Source organism: Rhipicephalus microplus, chromosome 7, assembly GCF_043290135.1.
Source record: "Rhipicephalus microplus isolate Deutch F79 chromosome 7, USDA_Rmic, whole genome shotgun sequence".
Lineage (NCBI taxonomy): Eukaryota > Metazoa > Arthropoda > Arachnida > Ixodida > Ixodidae > Rhipicephalus > Rhipicephalus microplus.
Genome location: NC_134706.1, coordinates 160,180,477 through 160,200,888, shown reverse-complemented (window position 1 = coordinate 160,200,888; position 20,412 = coordinate 160,180,477). Strand labels below are relative to the sequence as shown.

General features: G+C 44.9%; 1 protein-coding gene across 3 annotated transcripts in view; it reads right to left on the bottom strand.

Annotated features, from left to right (window-relative positions):
• Window positions 1–20,412, bottom strand: part of LOC142767112 (putative sodium-dependent multivitamin transporter) — a 239,775-nt gene that overhangs the window by 81,791 nt on the left and 137,572 nt on the right. For all 3 annotated transcript variants that reach the window (XM_075868338.1, XM_075868339.1, XM_075868340.1), the window contains one exon: window positions 7,466–7,533. In XM_075868338.1, coding sequence (XP_075724453.1) covers window positions 7,466–7,533 — 68 coding nt within the window. The remainder of the gene's footprint in view (window positions 1–7,465; window positions 7,534–20,412) is intronic.

Below are 20,412 nucleotides of genomic sequence, written 5' to 3'. Positions count from 1 at the left end.
GTCGACCTCAAGCCCTCACTTTAAGGCTATTGCAAACGAAATCATACCCAAATCCACACGTCGTCCAAGCCATATACATGGAACTCTACGATAATTATTTATGCAACAAATGCAAATTTACCCCTGCTACGCTTAGACACGTAATATGGGAGTGCAATACAATGTATAACGATGGTAACCCCAATCCTACTTCAGCGAGGTGGATGGCTGCGTTGCGTAGTTCCAGCCTAGCCGACCAGAAATAGGCTGTCCAGAAAGACCGCGATGCAACTGTTAGGCTAGGCCTTCAGTCCCAAAGTGAAAGCCCTGAGCGCGTTCCCGTTCTTCTTGCGGGACATTAAAAAAAGTTGGCAGCATATTCACGAAGTGAATGATGAATAGTGGGGTGAAGCATTCGTCCGTCCAATTGTTCTTGCTTCCGTCCGTCCATGCGTCCGTCTGTGTGACCGTTCATGCGTCCATCCGCCCATCCGTGCGTGCGTCTGTTCGTGCGTCCGTCCCTGCGTTCGTCCATGCATCCGCCCCTGAGTCCGTTCATGCGTCCATGCATGCATCTGTCTGTGTGTCCGTTCCTCCAACTATTGAACACTCCAAGTACCACGATCTCGCATCTTTTCATCATATATTCCCCATATAGAAGCACCGCCATCCAGTGGACATTCCAAGGACTAAACGAGACGTGGCACACGCACACTTTCTTACGGCTTGCGCTTCGGGTCTACTCCCCACCTTTAACCACCTCGAGTTCATGGTATATACTAGTTCACTGTATTCATGGCACTGCGGCCCACCACTCGCTAAACCTTTCTAAAACTAAGGAGGTTACACCCAGCGATTATAACATAGCAGCCCTTTCTTGTCAGATAGTGCTCAATGTACATGCCAATGGCGTCTAATGGGGATCGCAGCGTGCGCGCTAACTAAAAGCCGAATGCTTCTGTCTCTCATTCTCCATTAGCAGCCATTGCCATGTACATTAAGCACTATTTTTTGTTGTTCAACAACACACAGAAGAAATCTCTCACCGGCACCACCTTATACTTGTTACATGCTACAACAATGACGAGGGACGAACGGGTGTCGCTATACTTGTTACATGCTACAACAATGACGAGGGACGAACGGGTGTCGCTATAAGAAGCTTCGCCCCTAAAAAGCTATTCCGTCCACACTCGGCCTTTTGCGACTGTTCTTCTGGTACACTGTGCATAGACCTTCAACTCCTTGCCACCTACTCTGAAAGGCCTGCCAGCCACTTGAGCTGAGTTTTTATTCGCCTGACACCTTGAGCCATCACCACGTGTGTTTATCATCAGTCTTTTCCAATCTTCCCGGCAATTATATCGTTATGCCGATTATTGATGTTCGACTGACGCACAGTGTTACAGTGTCACATAGCATCACGACCATAGCGGACAACTGTGTTTCTAACGTTCCTTAATTTTGGCTTCACTGCCAAGTGTTGCGCTACCCTACGTCTCTAGCCCGACTAACTGCAAAAACAGATGACAATGTCATAGTTTATCGTCTCATCTAAGGCAGAAGGCGAATATTTCTCAAGTGAAAAAAAATCGACAGATCCCACGTACCTGGGAATCAACTTTATGCGAAGCACACGGAGGGAAGTTGACCGTGTTGCATTTTTTTCGAGCGACACGTCACGAAATGGCGCTAAGTATATGTACAAATGTTGCATGCAAAGACATATGTTGGAGAGTTGCAGATGTTTATATAACCAGTTTTCCACTTGCACGACGATGTCAGCTGGAAATGTGTTTTAACAACACCAGAAGCTGATATGAAGCGCTGATGCTCGCGAAGATGCTGGCCCTTGACATTGCTACCTAAATGAATTTCATCACAAGGCACCTCACCGCAATTGACGTTAGCCCCACGTGACGGCTGTATGAAAGTAGTATATATGTAATGTTTACAAAATTTGGTAGGCAGCACTGCAACTCCTATTGACATTTCACGAAGATTAGCGTCTATTTCAAAAGTTGTTCCGAGACCTGGCATAGCTCTGTTGTAGAATGCTTGACTGCCACGCAGAATGATTCGGTTAGATTTCTGCTGGGACACTGAAATTTATTATTTGCATTTGTCGGGTGGCCAATGCTGCCTATGTCAGGTTTTTCTTAACACTGATATTTATTCTATGCTTTCGGGGGGTCGACGCTACCGATGTTGGTATTGCTTAACGCTCACGCGTTAAAATTGCCCATGTATGTTCTCTTGGTTCTTGGGTAGATACTAAGTGCCTATCACCTGTGGCACATATCCGCATAGCAGTGGCACATACCCGCCCGTGAGTATGTGCCACTGTCTGACAGGAAGTGTTTGACGACGTACGCGAAGGGATTGTGACATTATTCAAGTATTGAGCAGTGCGTCATATTCGTCAAACTATCTTACATTTAATGCTAACTTTGGTTCACGCCAAGTTAAAGGGGTGACCATGAGAGCATCAGAACGTAAGCGGCTAATTAGATAAATAAATAGATACTCTCAAAGTCGCTGAAGTTTGCTAACAAATGCTTGGCATTTAAAATGCTATCGTGCCATGATCTGGTATGCATCAGTTTCCCCTACCCTTATGGAAGGCTTTTCATTGTTACCACCAACCACAGCACCTTGTGCAGGCTAGTTTACTCAAAGGATCAGTCAGGGCGTCTCGCATGATGAAGTCACCTACCACCGCAGGCTGATGAGCACGGTGACTACTTCTTGGGAACGTTAAACGCCACTTCACCAAATGACAGTGAACTGATCTTGAACTCAAGGGCCACGTGTAATACCTTGAGGGCAGGGCCACCGTTGTTCCAAACGTATTCACACAATGGGTTCAGTAGTTTTTCTCGCGGGGCCCCACCGTGGTGGTCTAGTGGCTATGGTACTCGGCTGCTGACCCGCAGGCCGCGCGTTCGAATCCCGGCTGCGGCGGCTGCATTTCCGATGGAGGTGGAAATGTTGTAGACCCGTGTGCTCATATTTTGGTGCACGTTAAAGAACCCCAGGTGGTTGAAATTTCCGGAGCCCTCCACTACGGCGTCTCTCATAATCATATGGTGGTTTTGGGACGTTAAATGCCACATGTAAATCAATCAGTTTTTCTGCCACGCAAAATGATTCGGTTAGATTTCTGCTGGGACACTGAAATTTATTATTTGCATTTGTCGGGTGGCCAATGCTGCCTATGTCAGGTTTTTCTTAACACTGATATTTATTCTATGTTTTCGGGGGGGTCGAAGCTACCGATTTTGGTATTGCTTAATGCTCACGCGTTAAAATTGCCCATGTGTGTTCTCTTGGTTCTTGGGTAGATACTAAGTGTCAATCACCTGTGGCACATATCCGAATAGCAGTGGCACATACCCGCCCGTGAGTATGTGCCACTGTCTGACAGGAAGTGTTTGACGACGTACGCGAAGGGATTGTGACATTATTCATGTCTTGAGCAGTGCGTCATATTCGTCACATAAGAAAACCTTTCGATTCCATCAACCACAACATCATGTTAAGTAAGCTTCATGACTACGGTTTTCGAGGCAAAATTCACCAGCTTCTCAAATCATACCTATCCAACCGCCCGCAACGAGTAGTGATAAATGGTGTCGAGTCCTCTACTCGATCAATAGTCTCTGGGGTACCACAAGGCTCAGTTATAAAACCTTTCGATTCCGTCAACCACAACATCATGTTAAGTAAGCTTCATGACTACGGTTTTCGAGGCAAAATTCACCAGCTTCTCAAATCATACCTATCCAACCGCCAGCAACCAGTAGTGATAAATGGTGTATTCTGAATAAAATCTGCTCACCACTTTTGGCCAACTACGTCTTCGTAGTACGTTCCGCGTTACGCCCAGAAATTTCAGATGCCTTGAATGACGACCCCTTGACCAGGCACCTTAAACATTTGCGCACGCTTGCGAGGGTTCAATAAAAGTAATAGTGGCCTAGTCTGACTGCGGGCACGTCCCACCTTCGGAAGACTTCCCTATATTGTAAGTGATGGAAGACATCGCCAACTAGGACGGCCGCACTTCTGCAGCCCATCAAGCCACCTCAATGGCCATTTCAGCCAATCTGCATAAACTTACTGGGGCCGTTCCTAACATTAAACTCCGAAAACAGATGAATCATCATAGCTACTGACTACGTCACCCGCTGTGCCAAGGGCCAGGGCCATGCCCAAAGGCAGTACTGCGAAGGTACCAAAGTTCTTCGTCGATGACATTGTCTTGTGTCACAGAACACCTGAAGCCCTCATTAATGACAGAGGTGTGGCCTTTAGTGCGGACCTAACTCAGAAAATGCTGAGATATAGTCAGACCTGTCACCACCAGACCACCACATACCACACGGCGCCCACAGCCAACGGCTTCCCCGAGCGACGAAACAAGACCATCGTCGATATGTTGGCCATGTGCGTCGGCGTCGATCGCGAAACTATGGATGTCATACCTCTGTATGTGACATGTGCGTACAACACGGCCGTACTAGAAATTACGCCTATGACGCCGTACAAGTTGACCTACGCATGGAGCCTGGCAACGACGCTCCACGCCATATTACTAAATGTGGCCGACGACAAAAAGGAATGGCATCAACAATTATCTACAGGGTGCTTAATAGGCACGACAGCTGGACTACCTACGCAGCAAGAATCAGCACACGACTGACAGCCACTGCTGCATTCTTCAACGACGATTTGTGGGAATACCAGCCCCACGACCGCGGTTGGTTGAGAAAGCTGATATGATGAAGTGGACTTGGTGAAAATCTCTTTCGATGATCCTTGGTGCCATACAAGGTGGTTCGTCATCTTCACTTTGTAAAAATACAAGGTTCTTCCGGATGGCGTTACGAACTCTAAACGGTGCCGCACATTGCCCGAAGCCATGCGTGTGATGCGCCTAGGCTTGTTCAGGCTTGTTAGAAAACCCGCCGACAGTGCTTTTTTTACTATTGTTATTTATTGCTTGTATTTTTGCGAATTGAAATTTATTGTTTTAACGTTCCACTTGATTTTGTGGTAAACCATTGGGATGATGCCTTTTGAAAGAGGGCAATCCCACAATCCTTTCTAAAATTTTATTATTGCCTAATGGGTCGTTCACACTGACCATTGCGGCCACCGAAAGGACACCAAATTTGATTCTGTGGCGGCCAGATCCGCCGAAAGGGCCCTCTGCGTGCCACTCACTCTCGGATCGATTTTTGTGGTGTCTGCCGCTCAATCAGTTGCCGCAATCCAATGGGAGCGCTATAAAAACAATATGAAAAAATTGCGGCCAAGACTGACTCGCTTCTTCTGTCACAGTGCACGTAACTAAATGTTGTAAGCAACCAGAGTTTAACCACTTGGTGTTGTAGTCTACTTGACGTCCAAATTTTGTGGAAAAGGAAGCAATTGGTGTGACCCAGCTTGTTACATTCTTTCAGAGCTAGGCGTACCCACCAAAACCGCTGGCGTGTACAGTCTTTTCTGCTCTTCATGTAATACAGGACAGCGGCTTGCTAGCAATGTAAGCAGTACCGCTTCTTCTTGATTTCTGTGTATGGAACTCACCGAGGTCTAGACCACCGAATTGCGTAGTGGAGTTTGCCAGCCTCGACAACAACCGAATTACAGCTCATCCAGGCCGTGTTCACCCCTTGGTAGATGGTATATTCGGTGGTGTGGTGCACGTCCAGTGCAAACTACGCCATGTTTTGACGACCAGAGGATTCCGCTCGCTGTAGAAAGCGTCATCTTCAGTGCGAATTAGGTGTAAGTGCTGCCTTGCGCAAACGGCGCCGATTGACTGAGGACCATCGACATAATCCTAGAACGCGCCGATGCGATTACGCTGATTTTACTCGAATTACGTGGCCACAAGCGATTAAGTTTATTAGGCACTTTAAGCTAACTATTTCAGCCTCCCGCTCCGCTCAGTCAGTCGGTGGTTGCACCATAGAGTTTCCTAAAAGTACCTAGAGGGGACGCTGGCACTGCGATCGCTCAGTGATCATAGGAATGATGGGTGGTACACGGAATTGCCTAGTCTTCGTACTTGCGGGCGTCGAATCGTACTTGCGACTTCGTTTATTGCTGGTTTGTGTTTCGTTTTAAAAAAGAGAGTAAGCACTTTTGAACTTCGTGGCCCGCTCTGAAACGATAAACCGAAAAGAATAAGGTAGTGAAGTGCAACCGTTGAACATTTGCGGATTTTTGTTTCGTGAGAAAACAGCTCCAAGCCATACGAACACACACGAAGTCAGAAGCAGGCCAGAAGTACGAAGTTTACACAAATAGGTGTACTGTCTACCGTTCCCATGCTCGCTGAAGCGCTGTGCGTTGCAGCTCCTATAGACACCAGCGCCAGAGTTTTCTCTAGTGCATATTAGAAAACTCTATGGGTTGCCCCACTGCGCATGCGCTAGGCGGCTAGGCGCTGAGCGTGCGAGCAGACCGTCATAGCGAGCGGCAGATCACGTGACGCAAGCAGAAACGACCAAAATGCCAGCCTCGGAAAACGCAGTGGTTGTTCGGCAAGCACATAAGCACCGACGGTACATCAAGACAAACAAGGATTTGTGCCTCCCCCGAAAAGTTGTCGCAGCCTATCTTTCAGAGAATCCGCGCATTTGGGGAGAAGTTCCACGAAACGGACAATAAAGGAGCCTCTCGAGATGCTTATTTGGTAATTCCGTCAAAAGGACTTCCCGAATCTTTGATAGTAAAAAAAAAATGTATGTAAAAATAGTAATAAAGTAATTTTTTACAGCAGCCAGTCTTCCACCTATTCATAAAGGTTCTTTAGTTCGATTTGCCACAAGGCGGCACACTGAACGCGCTGACTAAGGGCGTTTGAAGTGTGTTTGGGCTGCCTTGAAGGCTTCGATTGTAGTTCAGCTCCAAGTGAATGTGTCAAAAAAAATAAAAAAACGCTCATGCGTCACAAAGAAATAAATTCACACTCAGCAAGGCAACAATTTTTATTTTCTATTACAACAACTTTCATTCCCCGGTGGCATCGCGATTGCGTTGACGGAACAACACTTGGCTAAAACCGAAAACGTGCGTTGCGATTCGGTAACGTTGAGCGTTTGAGCGGAACGTGGAACGCAGCGCAAAATTGGTTGCCTAAAAGGGCCAAATATTCAACAGCACACGTATATACGCCAAAGTGCATTGCCGTTCGCCAGCTTTTCGATAGCCAGCGCTCCGTTTGCTGTTGTTCGTGCACAGCATGCACCGCTTGCTTTAATTTGACTTTAGTTTCCTCACCACCACTTAAGCCAGATAAACAGTTAGCCTTCGACACGCCGACTGCTACTTTCTTCAGCGTTACGACCACGTGTAAATATGCGATTGGTGGATCTTTGTGTTGTGCAGTGCATCGCAGATGCGCACTTAGGCATAATGGCATAATTCAAAGGCAGGGTCAAACAAAGAAGCTACAAACAGTTTTACATACCCTTGTAGCTGTGCCGAGATATGGGACAGCGATTGCAAAGAGGGTCATTATCGTGCCACTTGCCAACGCTGAAAAAAAGGCACCAAATATAATATTATGCACACAAGCATTATCAATTAATTCTGTATACTGCTGTGTGTTATAATCAGTGACAACATGGTGACTGCACCCCAACACCAGAGTACAAGTGTGACCCATAAATTACCCTGTCAGAGCTTCATTATTAGCAGTGAACTTCAAAAATTATATTACGTATATAGAGACGGTGACCAGAAACTCGGACAAGTTCTAACAAACAAGAATGTTTCTGATTAGGAAGTTTTATATTTTCTTACTTACGCTTTATGCGAATAGGTTACCATATTGAAGAAAATGAAAATCAGTGACAGGTGTTAGCATACTATCCGCGCGTAGTTCAATTGAAGTGATTTGATTTGTGGGGTTTAACGTCCCAAAACCACCATATGATTATGAGAGACGCCGTAGTGGAGGGCTCCGGAAATTTTGACCACCTGGGGTTCTTTAACGGGCACCCAAATCTGAGCACACGGGCCTACAACATTTCTGCCTCCATCGGAAATGCAGCCGCCGCAGCCGGGATGCGAACCCGCGACCTGTGGGTCAGCAGCCGAGTACCTTAGCCACTAGACCACCGCGGCGGGGCAGTTCAATTGAAGTATTCCTGAAAGCTATTTTATTTGTTTTTCTTGCCCAAGCGTGAAGCGCAAGGGCATTAGCAACAAGAGTTTGTAATATAAAAACAAAGCACAAGAAAGTACAAAAAGCAAGACTACCTACAGCCAAACTAATAACAGGCTGGTATACATATAAAGACCAGTATGCTCAATAGTTTCAGTGGACAACTTTATAACACTGCTGATAACACTATAGTACATGTTATATAAAGATTGACAAATGTGAAAATTTAGACAAACTGGCCTGGAAACACTAGTTTGAGATTAAAACAACAAAAAATACATTTGTGATGTGGAGAAAGAAAGTTCTAGACGTGACTTTTTCCGCTGATATGATATGAGCGCCTATATGACATGAATGCAAAACAGTGCTTAGCCATACTTTGGGCTATTTTCAAGTTTCGCCCATACTTATAAGGCCACGACTTTGCTGTAGTTACAGACCATCATGCCTTATGTTGCTTTCGTCGCTGAAAGATCCATCAGGTCGCCTTGCTCGTTGTGCTCTGCGACTTCAAGAGTATGGCATCCGCGTCGTGTACCGTTCCGGCCGCTAACAAGCCGACGCTGATGCGCTATAGCGATAACCACTGTCCACTGAGGCTGCCTCTATATCTTCTAAGGAACACGCGCTGTCAGCTACTGACATCGACACAATATACTCTACACAGCGCGACGATCCATGGATAACTTCGCTTCTGGACGTTTTATCTGCGGTACCGACATTTCCAACCTCTCGAGCAATGCGACGCCAGGCTTCGCACTTCATCATTAGAGGTGGCCTCTTCTACCGGCGCAATTACTCACCAGATGGCATGAAGTGGCTGCGCGTTATTCCCCGAAAGCTGCGCTGCACATTCTGTGCGTCATTTCAACCCGACCCGCAATGCGCTCACGCCGGTGTCTTCAAGACATACGAACGTTTAAGGAAGCGGTACTGCTGTCGTGGGATGTTTACTTTTGTTCAACAGTTTATTCGCGGCTGCCACGAGTGTCAGCGGCGGCAACAGCCGAATCCAGGAGCAGGTCCGCTACAGCCGCTTGTGTGCCCCGACAGCCCATTTGATCACTTCGGAATTAACCTTTATGAACCACTGCCATAGACCACAGAAGGTAACCAGTGGGCTATCGTTGCTGTAGATCACGTGACAGGGTACGCCGAAACCACTGCTCTGCCTACAGCGACCGCTCAGGACGTAGAAGATTTCATCCTCCATCGTTTTGTGTTGCGTCATAGCCCTCCTCGCGAGCTCCTCAGTGACCGGGGCCGTGTATTTCTATCCGGCGTAATTCAAGCACTTCTCCAACAGTGCCATATTGTACACCGAATGAGTACTCCTTACCACACTCGGATGAATGGCCTGACTGAGCGGTTTATTCGGACCCTAAGTGACATGCTCGCGACCCATGTGGCATCTGACCAAACGGACTAGGACCTGGTTTTTCCGTTTGCCACCTACGCGTACAACACCGCTACCCAAGTCACCACCAGCTTTTCCCCATTCTTCCTTCTATACGGATGCCAACCATCGTACACAATTGACACTTTGCTGCCATACGCACCAGATGCATGTGAGTGCACGACCGTGTCCGAAGCCACCCTTCATGCCGAAGAATGCGGCGAACTAGCGAAGCAGTTTACTATGGCTGACCAGCATTGCCAGAAAAAGGCCCGCGATGACGACCACCCTCCTGCCACAAAGTTTGCCCCTGGAACCCTTGTATGACTGTATTTACGACCCCGTGCGCCTGGTTTGTCTACTAAGCTACTACAAAATTCCCATAGTCCACAACGCGTGGTAGAGCGCACATCGCCCGTCAATTACGCCATTGAACCGCTTACGCCACGCGGTGACCATCGTCGGCATGGACACAATATTGTTCACGTGGACCGTTTGAAGCCGTACTTCGATCTGGTCGTTCTTCTTCTTCTTCTCCTTAATTCATGGCTCTTACCCAATGCAAGAGATTAGCTGAGTGTTAGGTGGATTTTTTGGTTTCTTCGCAATTCTACTCGAATATGCTAGGGATAGGTTACCCAACAAATACTTAATGAAAAATTATAGTTCAATTTTAATAGAATGAAGAATTTAGATCTATATTATTTTAGTCTGACTGATAAATTCTTCGATGGCATAGTAAACAACCCTGTGACTGTAGCCCAGAGCAGGGGCACCGAATGATAGAACATCTGATTCGGATATTTCCAGACACAAGTTTCGAAGAGATGGTGCTATGAATCTTCTTCTCAATGACGTAAACCGGCGACAGGGCAGAAATTAATGACTGATTGTTTCCTCCTTCTTACAGAAGATACGCAGAAAAGACAACGCTTGACTTGCTCTATGCAAATAAATGTTGAGGAAGGTAACCAGGCAGCGTAGTTTGGTTATGGCTACTTCCACTATTTTCCACCGCGATAACTCACTGTTCCAGGGAAATAATAGGTCCTTATTCTAGAGACGCTGTCAAGACAGGGCCTGCTAAGCATTTTTTGAAAGTTAAGGTGTGAAGTCGTGCAATTCTAATGTATGTTGTCAGTGGGAAAATTGGAATGATTGGCATCGAAAGCGCCATTTTTGCTAAAGAATCAGCGCTTTTGTTACAAAAAAACCCTTGTGTTCTGGTACCCAAATTAAGTGGAGAGACACATTGTAAATGCGCGGGAACTAGTATTCTGAAAAACTTTAGAAGGGGCGTTTCACCAGATGCAGGCAGAGAAGAACATACAGATAATCAGTCAGTGATGATAACTACTACTGTATTTAAACTGGGTGACTATTGGAGAGCTAGTATTACGGTTATAAATTCCGCAATAAAAATTGAAATAAAATGCGGCAGTCGTAACGAAAAAGACCAGTCAAGTTGAGGGCTGATAATTCATATGCCAGCTTTTTCCTCAGTTTGCGATGCATCTGTTGCAATAACCACATTTGTTGGCAGATGATTTAGAAGATCTCGTAATAGTCCATTTAAAATTCCATGAGGTGATAATTTCGCGTGATTCAGAAAAATATCGTGGTAGACAATGTCTGTGAATTTAGGTTCCATGGTCAATGGACACACATCACGAATTTGTACATTCAGCAAACGAGTAATATTTGTGCAAATATGATTTGTGGATCGAGGAATCTAGGCCAGTGCTCGGAGAAAAGTATATCGGGATTGGAGATTAAAATATTTTAGTATGATTAGACGGTGTTTTGTACAACCGTAAGAAAGTCTGCACCGTAAGTAGGTTAAATCGATTTAACAGGGATGGTGTTCTCGCTTCCAGGTATTATACTGTCTTCGCTACATATTTTGGATGGCCATATTTTGGAGCCCTAAACCCTCTCGCTCTAATAGGACTAGTGGCCGAAGCTGGTATGCTGGCTCACCGAAAAAAAAGAACACAGCCGAATTTCATTACTAGTCGTACGTACATTTAGTAGACCATCAGAAGCGCTTTTCATCTCATACCTAATCTTCGGCTGCTCAGCCTGCGCAATACACCCAATGTCCATGCTCCTATTGTTGTGATATATTTATTATGAGCCCGCCTGTTTAGTTGTTCGTTATATATTACTCCGAGGTACTTTAATGATTCCTCTTCTGGGATATCCTGCAGCTTGCAAATCAGGGATATTCTTAATGGATCATTAACCAAAAAAACAGAATAGCACACTTATTGGTATTAGGACTTAACTGCAGTCCATCTAGCCACTTTTCGGGTTCACTGACGTACGACTGTGAAGCTTCGTAAAGGCAATTTGTCAGCAGCCATATCGAAAATAGCAATGTCGTCAACATAATTCTGCAGCCTTAGGGTGCAGACTTAGGTTTATGAGGACGGAACAGTAATAGTACACATAGTTATAGGAATAGTACACGTGGTTATAGAAATAGTACACATCAAGATGTTGAGTATTGCTGGTGGAAGTACTGATCCCTGTGGCACGCCTTGGGTCTGCTTGTGCTTGCAGGAAGGAAAGCCATTCTTAGGACAGTGTCCTGGAGATTGTCCTTGAGAATTTTCCTCAACCATGACACAAGGCACTGTACGACTTTCTCTCTTTTTCATTTCATTCTCTTTCCTGTTTCTCACCTTTCTAGTCCGCTTCTGTAATTGCCCAGTGTAGGATAGCTAACCGGATGTCTTTCTGGTTAAGTACCCTGACTTTTCCCTTCTGTTGCTTCACCCTTCCAGTAGAGGGTCCAGATTGTTTGGGCCATTGAGATTTAGCATGATCATCACTGCGTTCATGGGAGTGTGCCCTTGCTTTGTTTCACGTGGGTCTCCTTTTTTCACGTCGTATTCGCCAAGGCCAGACAGTCCGATGCTACCATCCCTTCCCTGGCTGAAGCTGTCTTCCGAAAACGTGTCCAGTGGAGGTAGGGACCGAGCGAATGCCAAGCTTGGATCCACGTCCTTGAAGCTGGCAGCACGGTTATAGTCTCCGCAGGCCAGTGTAAGCGCCCTTTGTGTCGACAATTTCTTGCCTGTACGATGCGGTGTCTAAGAGGTTGGAGTGGCAGTAACAGGTGTGGTATTTTCTGCACTGCTTTTCGGTATGACATGTGTCGGAGGGTCATCTCCAATAGCAGCAGCCTGAAAACTGCACTAGTTCGTTGATGGAAAATGAAGTGGTGTCAGAGAAGGGGTGCCAGCGTCGTTCCTAGGACAGCGCACTGTGTCTTATGAGGCGCACGGTTCTTCGCGCTGACCCCCTAGTAGAGATCAGTAGTTCCTCCACCGACGAGAAGGACAACACGCATCGCTTTTCATCGACAATCGAGCTTTGCTTGTACGCTTAGTTTGAAGAAACGAGAAGGGTTGAGGCCAGCACAGCGTTCGTGATCTCCTCCACTTTCCCCGAGTCAATATTTGTTTCTGTCGCCTATGTCAGTGGTCGGCAGCCGCAGCGTCTGCGGCAGCGTCTGAGTAGGAGCTGCAGACAGGGCAAACTATATTTGGGTGAATATCCCCACTGCGTCAGCACAGGCAGTCACACCCTTCACCGACGTTACCTATCACTCCACAGCGACTACAGTATGGTGTTTTGCACTGGCATCGTAAATGGTCACTTGAGCCGCATCTTCGATATACAAGCTGGAGGCCACAGTTGTCGAACGTGGCACGGTGACCGAGGAGGCGCAGGTTGAACGCCCCACGACGGAGCCTTTTTATCTCGTTTTTTTGAACTATCAACATAAATTTCACAAAGTCATATTCGAGACGAATAGCCGTCAGCGTAGCTGTGGTGAACACAAACATGAAACAATTTCATGTTAACATATGATTTAGAGCATAGAGGGCTTCATTCAATTGTACTTGTAGTGGTTGCCGCAAGGGTGTTTACGAAAGGCTCTATAAAGGCAGCTCTTTTATACTGTTGTCACAAGCGCACTTTTAATCGCGATCAGGATGATACGGTTTGGTTTTTTTGATCGCGACCAACCTTATGACTGTTGTTACACGGCCCAAGCTAATCCGCGTTGCAAGCTTGGGTTAGATTAAAGGTGTCAAGTGGCCTTTGCGTGCCTTAAAACAATTTTATGACAAAAATTGGCGTACGATATTTTTATAAAGTCCTTCATTAGCAATAATAATAGTGCAATAACCGCTCGAGCGCCAAAAACATTGCGTGCCTCTTCAACAGTCATTCCATAAATTCATTTTTGCATAGAGCTTTCGTCGTAATTATCTTTAATGCTTTGGATGATTCCTAGCCTTCACTTTTAATTATGATGGCCCATCACTCGTAGCCGTTCCTTCGCAGTAAAGCGTCAATCTCGTGGTACGCGCCTGAATATCACTTCTGGCGCCTGAAGTCTTCCAGTCGCTCCTGCCAGCGGTCAATTACTGTAAAAGTCTCTTCATTCAGCCACGGCGTCACAATTTGCGCGTACGTTGCGACGTATTCGAAAGGCTTGCGATACTCATTATCACATTGCTTCATGGTGCTCAAATGGCTCCGACGGTGCGAAAGTTGAACTAAGTGCCGCAGGCAACGGTCGAGTGCTTGTCGTTTCCTTGTCATCTGCTTCTCCCATAACTACACGCGGTCGATACGAATCTTAAAATATGCAATACTTCAGATATTGTTTCAATTGAGATTTTGCTTTGTTATAAACATTTTATTAAACTATGCTCGATTTTATTGTGCATTGGGCTTTCAACAAGCGTGGCCAGGAGGTGCAGACGACAGTGAAATGGCGATCTCTCAGACAAATCAAGATATGTGGATCGCGATAGTCTTGATCGTCATCATGCCTGATCGTGATTAAAAGTGTTCTTGTAGCAGCACCTAATCCGGATCGTGGTTATTCCGGATCGACATTGATCGAGAAAGAAAACGACCGTGTGACACAAGTATAAGCCTTTACCGTGACTCTACGGTGCTTCCCGCGCAGGCCTGAATTTTTCTTAAATAGGCAGAATGAATGCCTATGTATCACTATGATAAAAGGCAGTTAACCAGTATATGCTACCTGGAGGTAGTTCACACATTGTTGCTGAGAACGCGATATATATGTGGCTACGTGCTACTCAAGCCTTTCATAATTCATTATCCATACCAACTGCATTTAAGGGTCACTCTCCTAAAGATTGGTGCTTTACACTGTAGCCTAAAGCAATGAAATTCTTGCCGTTTTTGTTTTATAACACGGTAGCGTGTGAAATATAGCTTTTTTCGCTTAGAATTTCGCTGCTGCTAATCAACCATATTTATTACTTATTGTTTGCTCATTTTTGTCCACATTACCTTTAGAGTAGAAACAACCGTAAAATTCGCGCATAACACAGGTAAAGGAACAAGCAAACATGCAATATAGGGCGTGAATGCTCAGCCCGTACTAATTGCTTATTTTAAGTTCATAGTGACTACATAAATGATCCTTCTATCAGCTTGATTACGCCCACTGTGTGACGAAAACCTCTCACATGATCCGCCAATCAAGCCGGTCTTGTGCTTTCGGCTGCCATGTTATAACTGCGAACTTTTACAGCGAAAGCTGTTACGAGATCACAACTCGGGTCATGCGCAGTTGTCCGACACCGCCACCGCCACGAGCAGTGTCCGTAAGCACATCACGCAAAATTAGAAAAAAAACTAGATCCAATGACACAGTACGGCTCGAACCTGGGTCCGCTAGGTGCAAGCCCAGAATTTCACCACTGAGCTACGCCGGTGCTTGTGACTTGTTAGCAAACTTGCCTTAGGTAGGCTTGATGTCGAGAAAACAACCACGTTAATACAACTTACAAAGCGTTTTAAAACAAAAAAAGAACAACGAGTCATCGCACAATGTGTATAGCATAACGAGTGGGCCGCCCAATGCTTGAACCCATTACAAAAGTTTGTTACCGTTTCCTAATAACTGTCGCACGTACCCAATTCAGCCATATCTCCTCATCATCGTCAGCCACTGCGAAATTGGAACAAAATACCTTGCAAGCGTTTCGCGGTTACCGCGCTTCTCAGAAGAATGACAAGGAATAGCATAGGAAATGCCAGCCTACTACCCAAAAAATTACTATTAACGCCTTGTCGGAAATCAAGCAAGTGTGCTTGAAGTAGTTACCTTATGAGTGTGCTGAAAAGATTCTGAGAGGCCGTTCTTCTAACTTTCACTGTGACGGTGCTGTGTCTTTTGCAAAGGTCTGGCGTTTCTTACTCTCGTCGGCCCACGCCACTTTCTGTCTCCTCTTCGTGCGTTTTTGGTGCTCGGGGAATGTATTCAGTAGCCCTTAACAACCAGCGGTTATGCTACCAACGTGCCCGGCTCATGAGCAGTTCTTCGTGATTTCAACATGAATATACTTAACCTCGGTTAGTTTCCTGACCTACTCTGCTCCCTTCTTGTCTCTTGAGGTTACACCTATCATCTTCTTTTCCATCACTCGCTGCGCCATTCTCAATTTTAGCTGCACCCTCTCTGTAACACTCCATGTTTCTGTTCTGTTGGTAAGTACCCGCAAGGTGCAGCTGTCTTATACCTTCCTCTTGAGGCTAAGTGACAGATTACCATTCATGATCTGATGATGCTTGCTGATTGTGATTCACCCCATCCTCATTTTTCTAATTACTTCACTCTTACGGTTCGGCTCTGCAGTTACTACCGGTCCTAAGTAGACATATTCCTTTATAACTTACAGCGTATCTCCTTTTACCGCAAAGTGCTGTTTTCTGCCAAGACTGTAGCACATTACTTTTTGGCGCATATTGGAAGCACTTCTTCTTCTTCTTCTTCTTCTTCTTCTTCTTCTTCTTCTTCTTCTTCTTCTTCTTCTTCTTCTTCTTCTTCTTCTTCTTCTTCTTCTTCTTCTTCTTCTTCTTCTTCTTCTTCTTCTTCTTCTTCTTCTTCTTCTTCTTCTTCTTCTTCTTCCTCCTCTTCTTCTTCTTCTTCTTCTTCTTCTCATGGCTCTTACCCAATATAGGAGATTGGTCGAGTTACGTGTTTTTTTGTTTGTTTGCAATGCCACTCTTACATGCTAGGGATATGTTACACAACAAATATTTACTGAATAATATTATATAAATGTTTAAAAGAACGAAAAGTTCAGCTCTATATTATTTTAGTCTGACTGATAAATTCTTCGATGGCGTAGTCAACAACCCTGTGACTGTAGCCCAGAGCAGGGGCACCGAATGATAGAACATCTGATTCGGATATTTCCAGACCCAAGTTTCGAAGAGATGGTGCTATGAATCTTCTTGTCAATGACGTAAACCGGCGACAGGGCAGAAGTTAATGACTCATTGTTTCGTCCTCCTTACAGAAGATACACAGAAATGACAACGCTTGAGTTGCTCTATGCAAGTAAAAGTTGAGGGAGGTAACCCGGCAGCGTAGTTTGGTTATGGCCACTTCCATTATTCTCCACCGCGATAACTCACTGTTGCAGGGAAATAATAGGTGCTTATTATAAAGACGCTGTCAAGACAGGGCCTGCTAAGAATTTTTTGAAAGATAAGGTGCGAAGTCGTGCAATTGTAATGTATGTTGTCAGTGGGAAAATCGGACTGATTGGCTTCGAAAGCGCCACATTTGCTAAAAAATCAGCGCTTTCGTTTAAAAGCAAACCCTTGTGTCCTGGTACCCAAATTAAGTGGAGACATATAAACAAACCCCTTGTCATGTCCCATTAAAACTTGGCAGTTCAGAAATCGAGATAGTACAGCGTATTAAGTGTCTGGGAATAATTTTCGATCAACACATGTCTTGGAACGCACACACTGAAAAACTATGTGGCACTATATCAAGGATTTCGGGCATATTATCCCGGGTGCGTTTCTCGCTACCTAAGGCAGTTAAACTTCTCATCTATAAATCCCTGTTTTTATCTCACGTCGACTACTGTCATCTGGTTTGGGGTACGACAACTCTAACAAATATCCGCAAACTGCACGTCATACAGAAAAGGGCTGTTCGTGCCGTTGCAAATGCTCCATATCGCAGTCACACCACTCCCATATTTCACGACATGAAGCTGCTACCTCTACCTGAATACTACCGCGCAATGCTTGTGAAACGCTACCAGGCAGGATTAAAAGGCGACAACCTTTTATGAACCATTGCCAACCTAAACCACCGCAAAGTTCTTTATAACACGCGTTTCAATCACACATGGCTTATCCCGCGCACGCGCACTAACTACGGCAAATAAATGCTGCGCTTCCTCCTGCCGTTTCACTTGAATGCCATATCGTCTTCCATTTGAGTGACTGTTCTGATTGTAAGTGTAGTAAGCGTATAGGCACATGCCCCATATTTTTTTTTACTTTGGTGCTAATCTTGCGATCTTCTTTTCTTGCATCGTTACACTCTCTTGTTGATATCGTATGTGTAAGGAAATAATTACGGTCATTTTTTTGAGTTTATTACTTTTCAATCTTCATGCTTTATTATGCTTATGCTTTATTATGCTTATGCTTATTATACTTTATGCTTTATGCTTGCTCAAGTTTTTGTACATTGTCACTGCAATAAAAGTGTTGCCTATGCTGCCCATTTGTAAGGGGTCGTGGTCCCAGTCAAGCCCATTAGAGGCTTTTTGACCACGGCCCTCAGCATCCCGAATGTTGAAATAAATACAGTTCAAAGTTCAAAGTTCACATTGTAGGTTTGTGGAAACTGGTATTCTGAAACAGCTTTACAAGAGGCATTTCAGCAGATACAGAGAGAGAAGAACACACACATAAGGAATCAATGATTATTGCTATTACTGTTCTTAAACTGGGTAACTTTTAGAGAGCTAATTTTATTGCCATATGTTCAGCTATCAAAACTGGGATAAAATCCGGCAGCCGTAACGAAAGAGACCAGTCATGTTGAGGGCAAGATATTCGTATGCCAGCTTTTTCCTCACTTTGCGATGCATATGTTGCAGTAACCACATTCGTTGGGAGATTATGTAGATGCTCTTGTAAAGTCCATTTGAAACTGTGAGGTAATAATTTCGCGGGGTTCGGAAAAATATTGTGGTAGACAATGTCCATAAAATAGGAAATTTTTGTCATTTCAATCAGCTAGAAGTCAATTTTTCAAGATTACTCCCGTCAAGTTATTACGGCAGTCCGGAATAGAGTCTCAAAAGCCTATTATTTTAGGTAAATTGAATATAGTGAGTTTATTGCCATTTCGTTTTCTAGTTTTTGGTCTTAAATTTCATAGCTTACCGAAAATAACATTTACAGCCTCTCCGTTGCATTCTTGGCTTTGCTTTGCTTTGCGTCCCTAGATACTTGGCACGTACGCCCTTTGGGGGATCGGCCAAGAATGCAACGTAGAGACTGTGAAATGTCAATTTAGATAAGCTATGAACCTTATTCCCAAAATTAAGGAAATGAAATGGCAAGAGTAAGTAAAATATTTAATTTACCTACAAGTAATACGCTTTTGAGACTGTTTTCCAGACTGCCGTATTAACTAGACGGGAGTTTTAACTTTATGAAATGACTAAGAATTTTAAATACCAGATTGAAGGTTACTCGTTGAGTAGATATAATGAAATCACACACGGCATCAAAGACATCTTAGCGGCAGTATCTCAAACCTGAGGCACCGAAGCTTAAAACTTTTTCTCCGATAAGGTCAAGCCTATTTTTGTAAAAGGAGTAATTAGAAGTCGATTTTTTATACGAGAATATCTTGCACATCACAAAAAGTAATGTGCGATAATTTCCAGTTTTCTGAAGAATTGGCACGGGAGTATCGTCAGACCAACCCTGCACATGTAAAAGTTTAAATGAGGGACACGACATCAAAATCTGGTGATCATCACTTCTTATTGTCGAGATTGGCTCCACGGCGATTTCCATGGATATTTTAGGTGATTATATCCCGTTCACATAGTTATTGCTTCTGTTAGGCTTCTCTACACTTCCATTCTATCTGTGTGGGTGACTGATCTTCTGAACCTGATTGCGGTGAAGTATTCTATCACCGGAAGAACCTCAGTTATTTGAAGATATACCGGTGAGTGGGCTAAAGCGTCGGCCATTTCATTTACTGTTAACCCACAGTGACCAAGGACCCATACTAATTTCAGGTATTTCAGCTGAGACGGAACTAAAAATAGAAACGTCGTGATGGCATGAGAGGTATGAGGAGTTGTAAGTGATGTGCATACTTATGTTGAACCAGTAATTATTATTGCCCTGTTCTCATTCCTCGGAAGTCCTCGCAGTGCCATGATGACTGCAATTTATCGTACTTCAGTGCCTTGATGACTGCCATTTATCGTGCTTCGTCGTTCTCATTTGTACACAAGTAATATAATCATCAACATCGCGATTGGTCTCGATCGCTCGTTGCTGCTCTGAGTCGAGGCAGATATCGCGAAATAAACGCTTCTGCTGGCCTTCCTGCTGTAGTCTTCTAGCATCTTTCGGAGTGGTCGATGTAGGTCGAGATCCCTAAGACCTCATTCGTTTGTGTCCCACCTGGAGCTACGATCTACCGGCCACTTCCACTCGGCTACTCCCACAGCTATACCGACAACCAAACCAACACCTAGCCCTAACCTTACCACACCGATGCATTCGGCTGCCCTCCCTTCGTCCGCTGAAACCAGTCCTAAGCGCGAACAACCAATGTTAACGGGTCTCCACAATGCGACGTCGAGGACTAGCTCAAGCTTTACAACCATGTGGTTTCAACCAATTGGTGAACAGATGGAGAGTAATTGAGCTATCTCCCATTCTATCTGACCGGCGTAGCTAAAACGTGGCAATTTAACCACGAAACTTACATCGTTGATTG